The 15,699-nt window shown below is 35.7% G+C and overlaps 1 protein-coding gene across 1 annotated transcript; it reads left to right on the top strand.

The window, feature by feature from the left end:
• The first annotated feature begins 10,640 nt into the window (after positions 1-10,640).
• LOC101901556 (zinc finger protein 697) lies at positions 10,641-12,476 on the top strand. The gene has a single exon (XM_005175574.4). The coding sequence runs from the start codon at positions 10,859-10,861 to the stop codon at positions 11,828-11,830; it is 972 nt and encodes a 323-aa protein (XP_005175631.1). The 5' UTR covers positions 10,641-10,858; the 3' UTR covers positions 11,831-12,476.
• The last annotated feature ends 3,223 nt before the right edge of the window (positions 12,477-15,699 follow it).

The following is a 15,699-nucleotide window of genomic DNA, read 5'->3' as shown; positions in this document are numbered from 1 at the left end:
GGCAGTTTTGAAATTTAAACTTAAATAACTAAGAATAGAATTGACCAAATAATGAAATAACTGCAAAAAAGCATCAACAGTGTTCTCTTCTCTCTTTCTGTAAAAAAAACAATGAGATCCGATAATTTTTTACGAGAGAATAACGGTTTTCGTCAGTGAGTGTCTTCCAACGCATGCGATAGTGCTTGTTTGTAAAGAAAAAAATAGTGGTGGCGTCAACTTAATAATCGATTTAAGTAAATTAAATTTAATACTTTTGGAATCAGAAATATTTTATAATAGTAAATAACAGTCTGAAGATCACTTTTATAAATTAAAAACATACAAATCAAGCATTTTTCTGTTGTGTTATTTAATGCCGACATTAGGAACAGAAAAAAAACAGATTTGCCAGTAGTCGGCAGGTGGTGCCGATTACTAGAAAAATATCATTTTTCACCAATTTCACCAAAACTATTAAAAAATAATCCAAAAACTATTCAAATAAAAAAAAATAATTTTTAGTCGGCAGTTGCTTTTATTTGTGCTTTTTGACCAACTTTTCTAAATTAAGTGGGTTTTTTAAATCAGCTATTTGACATTTTAGATAGCGGTGGCATTTTTGAAAAAAGGAAAGAGATCAATTCACAAATTCCAAATATAAGAAAGGTACTTGTTTCTTATTATTTAATCTCATTTTTATTTTAATTGAAAATCTATACGTTACTGAAGGTAACCATACTATTCTTGATTTTCTACCTATATTTGGTTTAGAATGATAATTAACTATTTAAAAACGAAATTAATTTCAAATTCTGGATTTAACTTTGAATTAGTAATATATCATTGTTTTATAATATTTCAAATAAAAAATATACAAAATAATATTTTTTTTACTGAAATACCATATGCCGACTACTGGCAAATAGACATGCCGAGCATTGAAAAATGGTGCCGACTACTGGCAAAAAAACTATTATTTTTGGTAAAATTGCAAATTTTGCCAATTTAATAAAAACAAATTCAATTTTTGTTTATTATTTCGAAAACTAAACAATATTTGGAATCTGAAGAACTTTATTTTTCTGCAATTGAAAGATTTCACTCAAAATGTTGAAAGATTGAAAAATCGAAAATCCTAAAAAATGATCAGCGTAAAATTCTAAGTAGATTTAGCGATGTCCGTCTGTCTGTTGTAATCACGCTATCATTCGAACGAAATTTTGAAAACATGTTTATTTTGCAAGCAGTTTAAGTTCGTTATTTTGATGATTTTAGTGACATTATTCACCGGAGTAGTTTCAAATTACGAGTTCGTAATGGGAACTACAGTCTGTGACAGAAAATTGTCCATGTAGGTCTAGGTCTTCGTATAGGCCCTATATATCAGTACCACCCTATATTCGGTATTTTGACGATTTTAGGTACAACACTCAAATAAATATTTTGAGATGTTGTATATGAAGTTAGCAATGGACGCTACAGCCTGTGACAGAAAATTGTCTATCAGGTCCAGGTCTTCGTATAGCTCCGCCTTCGTATTGCTCCTATATTTCAAGTTTCGAATTTGAATATGATAATGGCTTATGACAAACAAAGCCTATGTAGGTCCACGTCGTATAGACCCCAATATAACGGCTGTATTCGGTATTTTTAAGATTTTAACAGCATTTTTAACGGATTTTATATTTTGAAAATGACCAAATTCGTTAAAAATGGTAGAGGGTATTCATTTATTAATTTTATATTAAAAAAATGGAGAATGGAATGTAATCAAAAATATTGCCCAGATTTTAAGATCTGAATAATATTCAGGGTGAGATGAATAACAGCAACCAACTTCTGGAGGGTGTATTAAAGCCTTGGACACGCAAACATTTTGGCCGCAGACCTTGGACAGGACTCCACACAATCGCGTTCAGCACGTGCAACCGAAGCATGATTACAAAATGAGGTTCCTCGCTTCAGTTTCAGCGCAAAATGGCCACCAAAATCTCCGGATACCAATCCGTTGAACTATTGTGTCTGGAGTATTTTGGAAAGCAAGGTTAGCACTAAAAAATACCATAGTGTCGATTATCTTAAGCAAGCGCTTCGCCGGGAATGGGACAAAATACCGTAGAGCAACATTCGGGCAGTGTGTGATGGTGCCAAAGGTGACCGATTGGAACAAATCTAAAATTATTCTAAAATTTGCTGGTATGTCCGACATTTTTGATTTCATTCAATTTAATTAAAAACAGTAAAAATTATGGCCTTTGACTTTGTTGCAGTTTTTACAAAAAAATGATTATAAATAATATTTTTACTCAAATTTAATAAATATATTAAAATATTGAACTTTTAGGAAATAAAAATCTCCAAATTCACTCCACATCACATTACTGAGGGCTGTACACTCGTAGTTCATGGAAATTTTAGGGGGAAATAGAGGAAATACTCGCAAGAAATGTGACTATTAAGATTTTCAATTTATTTTATTTCCTTTGGTCCCGGAGAAAGGGGAGCCCTGTTGTATTGAATAAAAATGTAATCTCTGCGAATTAAAACCTTATCTGAGGTCGTTTGGAGAAGGTGACATTGCTGCTGCTGCCACTGACTCGCCTAGCTGTGGTGGCATCATTTGTTTTAACCACAGATCAGATAATCACATTTAAAAGCCCTTTTTTTCTCCTCCTCCTTCTACTACTCCTCCACACAAATGAAAGCAAAAAAAACGAAACATGGGGGAAAAAGTGAACATCAACAACCCCTGCAGTACAGCAGTGGCAGGCCCCGAAGATTGTTGAAAACATTTCACCTTCGTCAGACGACATTTTTTGGATTCCGCTTTGATGTTGAAAATACAAAAAAAAGAAAAACAACTTTAACAGAGAGCAACAAACCCCCAATGCTTTTTTTTTTGCCCCGGCAGAAAATCTAAACGATTGGAACGACACTTCAGTTGTTAAGCCCACACAGCCTACTGAGGAAGGGAAGCCATCAAAAACCCGCCAAGCATTAAGGGCGCGTTTTTCATTTCCAAAGAATCGAAGAACAAAACTTTCGCATAAAAGCCAACCATGAAGCGAACGTTCAATCATCTACACACTCAAAGTTACGGGACGGGGAGAGGGTAACACAGACTCACCACCACCAACAGCAGCGCCATTAGAATTCCGCACCAATTGAGGCTTTGATTTAGTGACGGTTTATGTGAACTAGGGAAACACTACATTGGTTCGAGAGTTTAATATAAATAATCACGAAGTGTCTCAAATCGTCACAATTTTTTGAAATTTGCAAACTGATATGACAAAAAAATTAGTTATTTGCATTGAAGTTTTTGGCCAAAAAAATGGGATTTAATTAGAGGACCTCTGAGCATATTTTATAGGTATAAGGTACTTCAAAATGGTTTCTGAATTCTTCTCTGGGTGGAAAATTGATTAGAAATATTAAATAGACGTAAACAGTTTTGATGTGTTCTGTCGGTGGGATATATTCGTTGAAAAATAAATAAATATTAATGCTGTTTTTATGGTACATATTAAGTATCCAAATTTCTTTTCTTCAGAGACTCAAAATGAAATTCAATCGAGAATAATTCCTACTTTGACACTTTTCCCAAAAAATGAAGTATAAAGAAATATTGTATAAATTATGTAACACGCCGATCCTTTCGAAATTTGAAATTGAGGTGAGTTTTGGGTCAGAATACAAACCTGATTTTTTCCTGATTTTTTCTGTCGCTCTACACGCCACAATTATAAACCACGACGCCGAATTTTGCATGGAGTTAGAGTTTAGGACTGGGCAGAAGCCTACCAATTTGGACGATTATCGGACAATGTTTAACGGGTTAAATTAAACCATAACTTTTATGTCAAAAAAATACGAAAATTTCCACTAAACCGCGAAAATAAGTATGCCAAATTCGATCAAAATCGGTTCAGATATAGCTATAGCTCCCATATATATTGTTCATCCGATTTGTTATTTTTGTCCTCCACAGCCGTAATATGCACTCTGTAACAACAATATTTGGGGAAATATATCAAATATAACTCAGAAATACCCTTGCTAAATTTTATCGAGATCGGTTAACATTTGGATATAGCTCCCATATATATCTTCGTCCGATTTGCCTTTTACTGTGCACCAAACGTGTAAAATTAGCCCAAATCTAATGGAATTTGGTACTTACGACCAAATTGAGTCTAGAAAGCAGTATTGTTCATCCGATTTGTTGAATTTGCCCTGCATAGCCATAATATGGATTGCGTGGTATCGATATTCGGGGAAATATGTAAAATACAGCTCCGAAATACCTTTGCCAAATTTTTTCGAGATGGTTCAGATTTACATGTAGCCCTCATATATATCTATCCGATTTCAAGTTAATTGTGCTCCAAATGGATAATACAAGCTCGTATCGACACATTTAGTAGAAATAGATTCAGAGGAGGATATTCCACCCATATATTAGTTCCTTTGGACTTTTAATTATTACTATAATCATAGTTGGTATGATTTAAATCTCACAAATTCTCCATTAAAACTTTTATTTGTTATGGAAGCTCTACTAAATGTGCAAAGTGGTTTGGGTATCATGAAGTCGGCTTTCAATTTTGAATTGCATATTTTTTTTAATTTTTTTACACGCTACAAAATTGTTTTGAAGGTATTATATACAGGTCGCAAAAAAATCGAAAGATTGCAAGGGGGTAGGGTTAAGGTCAGAATTAAAGCCTACTGTTTTTGAAGGTCGCATTTGAAAACCAATCGACACGGAATTTTGCTTGAAAAGAGAATTAAGGCTGGGAAGAGGTCTAGTATTATGGATGACCATTGGATTATATCTAGCTATAGAATGGGCCACAACTTTCGCATGAAATTGTTTTGAATACCTAACGTAAATATTGGATAAATGCTCCCGGTCAAAACCTTAGGGTAACATTTGGACAGGGCTCTATGACATTATTTCAAGAACGAAATCTTGCAAAATGGATTTGGACATAAGAGGTCTTCCAACATATTGTAGTGTTGTAGGGTATCACATGGTCAGCACCGCACGACTATAGCCTTTGCTATCTTGTTTTAATTTAATTAAAATTCCGTTGATTTTGATTTGGTACAGTCCATTTTATGGTGTTTTGTTTGCAACTTCTCTGAGTAGTGATTTAAGAGCCCAAAAAAGAGATTATTTAAGAAAAAAACACAACTTCTATTTCCTTTATATTTATCCATTCATTTCAATTATTTTTAAGCCAGGAGGTTGTTCAAAATTATTAATAAACCTAATTATTACAAACAATTTATTAATCATGTTTTAACACTGCTTTTTATGATTTAAAAAAAAAACTAAGAGAAAATGGACGGGTGGGGTCTGGGTTTTGAGCAGAGTTGATTTATACAAAAATACAATAAGTCTCTGCCAGAATATGAATTACTACCAGTTAATTTCAATTCCATTTCTTCATTCCAAATATTATAAATTCCAACTAATTTTCCCAATGTAGCGTGCACAGATTCAAGACGTATACATACCTACCTACTCAGAAACAACATTTCATTTCATTTCCCATTCAACAATAATGGGCTTTCTTTCGGGAATACAAAAAGTTTGTGAGTCCGTGTCCGTGTGTGTGTCTGTGTGTGCGTATGATGTTAACTGAAATGCCTTCGTGCCTGCCTTCGCTAACAACTTTTTTCGCTTGACTGGGCTTTTCATTTCCCCCACCTCCTGCCGAATGGATATTCCGTTGGGTATTTTTGGGGTGTTGTCAAAAATACATTCAACCATTTTTGTGGAGGGTTTGCTCGAAGGTAAGCGTAAAATTCACAATTATGCCGCAAAACCGCCAACCCCCTCAGACAAGCTATGTTTGTGTCTGTATGTATGTACGTCTGTAGAAAGCATCATTGATACAGATTTTATACAGAATCATTTATACCCAAAAACACACACAGATGCACATACATACAAACGTATAAAGTTTTATGTACATCTATCGCTGGGTATAGCAGTGCGTAGAAACTGTATCTACGTATCTCCCTTCCAGCCCATTGCGTATGTACGTGCGTACGTCTGTTCGCGTATCTTTGAATATATTTTGTTGTTGGTGTTGTTATTTATAATCGAGTCACAGCAACGAAACGAAATCAAAGCCCTAAAAATTGTTTTGAGGGCTCTTCGCCATACTTTATTTCGTTCGGTTTGCCTTTTATTTGCAGCATCGATTTGCCCAGAAAATATTGAGGGGTGGCTTTACAGCGGTCCTTATTGTTGTTGTTGGGTGCTTTTCATGCCCGGTCATCAGCACCATCCTTCGGGGAAACACATCCTTGCCACAAAAACTCGTACAATTTAATGGGACTACGCCACAAATGCCATGAAAAGGCTAATAACGGCGCTTTTGTCGTTTTCGGTAGGCCAACGTCGCCAAACATTAGAGCGATTGTGGTTTGGTGGCGGGATGGAATGGAGTGGAGTGGAGTGGAGTGGCGGCGATGCCATGAACAGGGGGTTTGGGAAAAAGTTAATGTTTCTAAGAGAGATGATATCTGGCGATAAGTTCGCACAAACCTTTTTCCACACACACTTTTAATATAGACAAAAGGTTATGCATACATACACACAAACAGACGTATGTGAGTATACATGTGTGTGAGTGTGTGTGTGTAGGTTTGGCATGTCTCCGGAGCTTCTTGATAGATTTTTGCTAAAATCATTTCATATTTTTTTATATCCATCTATCTGCCATAGATAGACGCATAAAATTGGTTTTGGCATCAAGACCGTGGGTCTATTGTGCCAATGCAAGAGACACTATCAGCCAAAAGAAATGTCATTTAAACACGTTCCATAAAATAAAATTTTAGATAAATATTTACAACTTTACGAGCGATAAATCCTTGGCAATATCGTATCACTTGGATATATAAAATAAAAAAAGAAACCAAAAAGAAAAAAGGGATTCGTAAAGAATTAAAATGTAAATTTTCAAATTTTAGGAAATAATCCCTAGATTCAATATTAGCTAAATAACTAAGGATTTGAGAGTAAAAAAATCATGTTCCAGGTGTTATAGAAAACTATATCCATTTCAGTGTATTTATACTTCTTCGTCAACATAAAATTCGTCAAAAAATGTGCCATTGGCGGATTTCAATATTGTGTCGAAGTCTGGAAAATATTGTGAGACAGCGGTATTTTTCAAAAAAATCAGTGAAAATGGAAATCTGACAGAAAATATGTATAGATTTTTTTTATCAAACATAAGTATTTTATAGCCCAGACTAAATCTTAAATAAAAATCAACGCCCAAACGAAACGGCCATAACCTTAAAGTTGAATTTTTTCGGTGTTTTGGGAAGGTCGTCCTCAGAGTTCAAATTGTATTCTTATAGAGCTAGAATTTTTAAATTTTCCACCAAGGTCAGCATTGGTGCAAGGTATTCCTAGAATGTTTGGTATATCAATCCACTTTTAGATACAGTATCTATATTACGTTACCTCCTGATTTTCTGACGCAATGTCTAAACAAATCAGCTGTATTTCGATATTTCGGCTTTTGTGGGTAGAATAACTCCAGTCAAAAATAGTCAATATAAGTTCAGCCGCCATATAACGTGACCTCCAAATTGTAGATAATTTGAGGATAACCAATGTGGCCATAACTCAAACCTTGACTGGTGAAGGGTAAAAAAAACCTCAATCAGTACGAACTTTAAATCTCTTTTAAATTTGTTTAGAACTAAAGTTATCAAAATTTGACTGATGAAGTTAAAATGTTCGGTAAAAATCAATGCTGAAATTGTACTTTTTGCTTATGAAAGCGTACAGCAAGAATTGGGTCTTTAAAGTGGAATTGGTACTAAGCAGCACATTGGTTGGGTCAAATTTCATTTCAAAATTGTGCATTATTTTATAAACGGGTGAGCTAGAATTCTTCGAACTTTAAGGTTTCAAAAAGTTCAAAAATGGTACTAAACTTTTCAAGGAAAATAATTTACTGCACAGAAAGAGAAAGGATAATCCGATTTTGTACATCCTAATATTCACAGGTGTACACCCTAGGTCAGGTGTGAAAATCAACAAAATCGGTCCACTCTTACTCGTAAACGGTCAACATTTTGAATAATTAAAACTTTTATAAAATGTGATTTAAGTGTCCGATTGTCTTCAAATGACACACATCACAATACTTTTATTAACCCAAGGTCTGGTGTGAAGATGGAATATGTCGGTCCACTACTTCTGGTACCTCCCCCACAAAGGGTTATGGTTTAGAATAGCCAAAACGATCATAAAATTCGAAATAAGCAAACGGTTCTCTTCAAATTACACACTTCACAATATATTTATTAGACCGATGTTTGGTGTGAAGATGAGATATATCGTTCCACTCCTTCTGGTACCTTCTCTACAAAGGGTCAACATTTTGAATATCCATGAAGTTTATAAAACGCGAAAATAACGACCGATTCCATTCAGGCTTGATAAATCTTAATATTGCCATCAACACAAACTCTGTTATAAATATGTAGAGATCGCACAATTTCTTCTGGTACCTCCCCTACATAGAATACAAGATTTATGAAAACTAAATGCTCAAAGGAAGCGATATAAGCCATCCATCCATCTCCTTACATTTCATACAAACATTTTTGAGAACACAAGATCTGTTGTGAAGATGCTATATATCTGCGAACCCCTTCTGGTACCCCACCCACAGAGGGACACAATTTTCAATATTTAAAATTTATGTCTCTCAACCAGAATCCTGAAATTAATATTGAATTTCTGATTTCCCATAAATTGTATATAAATGTCTGATTTTCTTATCGTATTTATTTATATCACATTACTTAGGTCCGATACGAAATGGACAATATTGGTCCATTCTTTTAAAACTCACTCCATAGAAGGTCAAGAGCTTAAATAATCATAACAGAAGTCAAAATACTTTTAAATAATCGAACATTGGCTGGGGGTATACATCTGTAGGCAAAACCGACCGATACTTTTTTACTTGTATGACAACGGAATACTTCGGTTCGCTATTTCTGTTACCTCACGAATATTTCCGCATTTTCCAAAAATTTACACATATCTCATGTCAAGTACAGGAAGTAGTCGATATAGTCCAAATATGGTACGTTGTAATATTTAGATCAGTCTTAGGTCAGACATTGGCCAAGAGCTTCGGGACCTTCTCTATAAACAGTCAACAGTTTGAATAATCATAGGTCAAGGCTGGGGGTATACATCTATCGACAAAACCGACTGATACTATTTTACTTGTTTGCTTGGGTTTTCAGAATTACATATAGTTTTAAGAATTGAAAATTCGCCACCAAGCCGTTATATGAGAGATATCCCACAACTTCTAATCCTAAAAAAAACAATTTGGCTTATTCAGCTAAAAATTTGGCTAAGGACCACAAATTAGTTTATTGTGAGGCTATTTAAATTTAGTAGTATTTTAAGAGGATTCCAAAAATAGTATACTACTCTCAAATCCATTTGAATATGTACCTAGCACCACTCCCTTCTCGAAGGACAATTTTTTTTAAAAATTTGAATGTAAATTGCCTTCTCTTCGTATGTGTATAACATATTATATCAGAATTAAGTATGTTATTCTTATTTGGTAAAATTTAAATACTGCGATATTTTAAAGACTCATTCACATCTAACAAAATATTGTAATCATAAATGGTGATTATTATTTTTTTTTTACAAAATAAACATTTAAAATGCGCAACATACATTTTTGTGAAACACAGGTAATTTCTCAAAATGTAGTTATCCATTGATTGTTTCGCAAAAACAAATTGGAAATATCCATAATTTGGTAAATGCAATGGTATAATTAACATAAAATGTTCAATTACCAATTACAATTGTACCTCTCAATAAAATTATAAAATAAACATTGTACCTACTTTTGGCACTTAATTGAACCACTGTGCTTTAAATGAATTGAATAAAAATCCTGCATCAAATGAAGTAAAACGGAACGATAAACAGCAACAACAACAGCATAACAAGGACTTTTACAACAAGAAAACATCCAGCTAGCCAGCTATCCATCCATCCAACCATCCAGCCAGCCACAATGATGCCGCGATGTCTGCTGTTAAAAGTGGGAAGCCATTGTTGAAATCCTCTTCCATGCAAAACAAAAAAAAACCAAACAGAAGAAGAGACACCCCTAAACAAGGGCTTTCTCTAATAGCCCAACGCACGTACACACGCACTCTCCCACACATACACAGACGCACTCTCTACAACGGGCGAATCCATGCCATGGATTTGTGGTAAATAAATCCATGAATGAAGCCAAACACAATCTCGTGCTCAGTCACTTCGACACACACACACGCGCACGCACATTCACTCACCGATGGATAGACAATATGAATCAGGGCGATTTTCTTTTGGCTAACAGGGAATTTCCTAAGCCAAGTGATTGAGTAATGTTGTGCGTAAGAGTGTGTGTGTGTGTGTGAATAAGCCTATGCCAGTGTGTAGACACCAACAACACCTAGGTAACAAGCAGACACACACACGCTCATGAGGATAACACACCAAACATCTCTATGAACGAAGTAGGTAGTCCTGTCGGCTGTCTCTTCACAGTCTCCGTTTATATACTGTGCGCAGAGCATCGAGTGAATCAGTTCCACCACGGATCTTAACGAGAACACACACGAATCTCACAAACGATTTTCACGAAAAAACCAAAAAAATTAATCATTGGAAAAAAACAAAAGAAAATTAGTGAAAGTGTTTCTGATACACACGCACACAGCGAAACAAAAATACGAAAAAAAATTTTACAAACTTTTTTAAATTAATTAACAAAAAACAAATACGAAAACCAACAACATGTCTACCTTGAATATGCACCCACCACAAACCTACTCCAGACTATTCCGTCCCTGGGATTGCATTCCGTCCCGCGAAGAAACCAACCGGACGCCAGAGGAAGTAGTGCCAGCCCAACAGCCGTTGGTCAAATCGGAATACAACTCCTCCACTGAAGACATGTCAGCCTCATCTACCTCAACTCTAATCAAAGCTGAAAACCTGTCCTTCAGTGGCAACGAAAGCGATCGCGAATGTGCCTCGTCCAGCAGTTCCTCGAGCAAATCCTATGACGAGAGCTTCAACAACAGCATTCAAATGGAGACCTCCTCGCCGTCGGCCAATACCACAACATCGCACAACATGATGCCGCAATCCATGAACTATGCTGCTGCTCCTTCCGCTTCTCACATCTATGGTTCCATGGACAATCCAATGCATTCCGCTTCAGCCATGCACATGATGCCTCCATCTGCCAGCGATCTTTACTATGCCGCTGCCGCCGCAGCTGGATTACCAAATGTAGCCCCAACCACTTCACCCTCGGCCGCCGCCGCTGCTGCTGCCGCCTATGCCTTGGATCCCTATGCCTTGAGTATTATGGAGCAGGAATATGCCCGTGTTATGGCCGAGGAGGCCCATCTGAAGGCTGTCAATGCCCGCAAACAGCGACCAAAGAAATTCAAGTGCCCCCACTGCGATGTTGCCTTCTCCAACAATGGCCAACTCAAGGGACACATCCGCATCCACACCGGCGAAAGACCCTTCAAATGTGACGTGGAAACCTGCGGCAAAACCTTCACCCGCAACGAAGAACTGACACGCCACAAGCGCATCCACACCGGTCTGAGGCCCTATCCCTGTACAGCCTGCGGCAAGAAATTCGGACGCCGGGATCACCTCAAAAAGCACATGAAAACCCACATGCCACAAGAACGCCAGCTGGGACCCGCCATCTTTGTGCCAATGTATCCCTACCTCTACGGCTACTAGGCGGCGAGGCAAACGACATTAGGACACAACGCGGTGTCAGGAGAAATAGTATCGCATGTGGTGGCTTGGCCCAAATGCTGCTTCCAATTTCAAGGTTCCTCAAAGGCAAAACGAAAGAAAAACGAAACAAAACGCGCTTGCACGCGTTAAAAACGCTACAACTCCTTCTCCCCATCCTCATCCCCCCGCAAAAAAACAACACTCGATTACCTCAATTATTCTGAAGTACCTGGTTGTAACGAAGAACGAAGAAACTCGAAACTCTCAAATGCAACGAAACAAAAAGTCTCTTCTCTTTTCTACGCCAAACAAAAACAACAAAAGTACAATCGTCAAACAAATGGAACAAAAAAATATTTATTTTTTTATAAATCCACCAAGAAGAAAAAGATGAAACGCAACTCTTCAGGAAATATCAAATTTACACCGAAAGTATCGTCTTTTTGGATACTTCTTGTGCTTGTCTTGAAACAAACAAACAAAATCTGTAAAATATTTTTATGTTTTTTTTTTTAATTTTAATTTCATTTAGTTTTATTATTTTTATTATTATTATTTTTAAGTTTTACTTTTTGATAAGAAGAAGAAGAATGAAAAAACACGAACTATATACAAAAATATACAATGGAAAAAAATTTGAAAATTATATGATTTCGTTTGATTTATTATAAATATTTTTAAAGATATTACTGGGAATTTTGGGTATCTCTTTGCTCATGAGGAAATAACATTTATTCGAGTTTGGAAAATAAGAACTACTCAATTCGAAGCAAATCCAAATACAAACTGATGCCTTAATAAACTAAGAAAATCCCAAATTGTGTCGATTTTTAAAATGCATCGTTTAAATTTCAAGTTCCGTCGGTTTTTTATTTTAGTGTCTGATTTTAATTTTTTTCTCCTTAGCAGAAAATTAAATAAAATATGCATTTAATTTTTTTTTTTGCAAAAATATACAATTGTTGGCTCTATTTGTTATATTTTGCCAAATAAATTAAATTTTAGTATATTTTGTGTAACCATAGAAAAAGTTGATTCGATTTACATCACCTTTCTCCTGTCCCCATAATGACTGATTCCTCCAAAAAAGTTTGTAACATCTCAAAATATTGATCCTAGAATTACAATGATATATATCGATATTCCTTTTTCGCCGTTTAGTTGCTGTATGTGTCCGCCCATCCTTCTGTCCATTTAATTTTTGATCACTCCGCAGGTCGCTATTAACATCGAGTTAGGGTTTGGGTCTGAATAAATGCCTATGGTTTTTGGATATATTCGCAATTATTTAAAATGGACCGCAAATTGAACATTTTCCCAATTTTCTGTGTAGTTGTACAGATCACAATTATGGACCAATCGTAATTTCCCTTGGGGTTTAAACTCTAACAGGGCAGAAGCCCATCTTTTAAATGATCATCGGATAATACTATGCAAGTTCAATGGGCCATGACGTCATTTATTCGCAAACATTTTTAATGCAGAAAGTCACTTTTTGGCAAATTGTAAATTCATAAAAAGGGCACTTCTGATCTTTACATTAATTCTTAAAACAGGAAAAAAGTCCTTTTCAGAAAAATAATTATGTATGAAAAGGGAAAATTTTAAACAAATTTTTGAGTCACCTGTCAGTAGGGGTACATTACTGAAATTTTAAAAAAGTAACAAAAAAATAATGATGGGTATTTATTGAATTAAAAAGAATGGTTTGTATTTTTTCTGAGTAAATAAAAAAATAAAAATAATATCTTGGAACGGAATGGGTGAATGGATCCATTTAAGAATATCTGAGTCTTACAAATGTTATGAACTACAAATACAAATTTTTAGACAAATCCGTAAAAAAATGTGCAAAGATCATAAAACAAGTAAAAAAGCTATAAGTTCGGCCCGGCCGAACTTTGAATACCCTCCACCATTTGGTACAAATTTGCCATTTTTCAAAAAATTAAAATCCATTAAAAATTCTGTTAAAATCTTAAAAATCCGAATGTAGCTGTATATTAGAGTCTATACGATGACGTGGACCTGTATACGCAACTTTTGTCATAAGGGTGTACAGACAATTTTCTGGCATAGGCTGTAGTATCCATTACGAACTTCAAATACAAAATTTGAAATAATTCCGGTAAATAATGTCGCTACAATCATCAAAATACCGAAAATCGGGGGTACCGCATTTTCTGTTTTAGGCTGTAGTACCCATTTCGAACTTCAGATACTAATTTTGAAACAATTTCGCTAAAATCATCAAAAGGCCGCATATCGAGAGGTACCGTTATATGCGGACTATACGAAGATGTGGACCTACATGGCCCATTTTCAATACCAAAAGTCCTGCAGACATAATACACATATGAGTAAATTTTTATCAACTTACTTCATTACATTCGGAAGCTAGAGTGATTTCCACAGACGGATAGACGGACATTGATAAATCGGCATAGAATTTTATGCTGATCAAGAATATATATACTTTGTGGGGTCTGAAATGTATATTTCGAAGTGTTACAACCGGAACGAAATAACTAAGAGCAAGGAACGGTTTATTTCTCGAGAAGCGGACTAATATGATGCATGTGTATTCCAACGAATTTAGATCTGAACTGAACACAAATTTTTGGTCTGAAATGAACACAAATTTACTAGCCGACTATCATCCCCTCCAATTGAAATTTTTAAAACCCTAGATAATGATCAGAAAATTTTCACAAGTTTGGTCTGTTCCAGAACCTGCAAACATCTACTAGTTTTGCAATTTTCTTCGATATTATGAAGGAAAAAATCGGCAGTAAAAACTTTTTTATTCTTGCAGGTCTGGAACAAAGTAATAGTAATTTGGTTGGTGTTTGTCAAAATTGGAAATATGTATATGTTGACCTATTGTGCGAGCAGTGTTTTGCCCTGTGAATGTGACTTGGGACCTATAATCCATTCGTGCTGTTATATGGAGGATGCGTAAAACGTGGTCCATATGGATTATATCACTGTCGATAATCTAAAATGTCAATTCTCAGGTATTATTCAAATATATGATAGCTGTTCAAAAACATAGGTAATATGTTCCATATTCAATCCCTCAATTTCCAAAGAATTACAAAAGACGCACTCAGTCAAACAATCTAGAACCTTCTCCTAATTAAAATTATTCCCTATTTTTACTCTTCATAACATGATGTCATCTATATTTTATGTCATCAACAACCTCAAACTCTGTAGAACCCAAAAACCTAGAAAAAAGTACAGTTGCGTTCCAGAGTCAGCTATGCATTTGCTTAAACTTGATTCCAAATTTCCTATAATCCAAACCCTGAAAGAAAACTCATTAGCCATCCACGCTTATTCAACGGCGATCAAATAGCACATATAGCTTAAAGAAACCCATTGTCAAACCCAGGGTGGACAATGTGTTGGACATACTTTTTCGAACGGTCGACAGAAATCCAAAGACCTCAACTGATCTCCCAACATCTTTGGAATATCTAAAATCCAAAGACTGGCGATTACCACGCTTCTAACTGCCATCGCATCGCCGTGTATCGCCGGTTCGATACCCATAAACCACGATTTGATAAAGTCCAGATTTAATTAATCAAGATTATTTTGATCAAGCCTATGGACGCGAACTGGGTTCGGGGGGATTTAATAATCCCCTCCGGACTTAGGATTAATGAAAACGAGCGAAAATTTCCTACAGGAACTTTAGCAAAGCTATATCCGTTCTAAACCCAGCTCTCTCGCTCTCACACAACGATAAGTTCCTTCTTAGGTAAAGCCTTGATGTGGAATACGAAAATCCAGGAGCGCATGTGTGTGCGCTTAGGCATGCAGTGCGCGTGTGTCTGTGTGGGTGATTAAGGATCTTGCAA

This window comes from Musca domestica, unplaced genomic scaffold (genome assembly GCF_030504385.1).
Source record: "Musca domestica strain aabys unplaced genomic scaffold, Musca_domestica.polishedcontigs.V.1.1 33, whole genome shotgun sequence".
Taxonomy (NCBI): Eukaryota; Metazoa; Arthropoda; class Insecta; order Diptera; family Muscidae; genus Musca; species Musca domestica.
The sequence above is the reverse complement of the archived record's forward strand: the minus strand, read 5'-3'. Positions and strand labels throughout refer to the sequence as shown.

Coding starts and splice junctions, on each gene's coding strand:
- LOC101901556 (XM_005175574.4), top strand. CDS start 10,859: ATGTCTACCTTGAATATGCACCCACCACAAACCTACTCCAGACTATTC.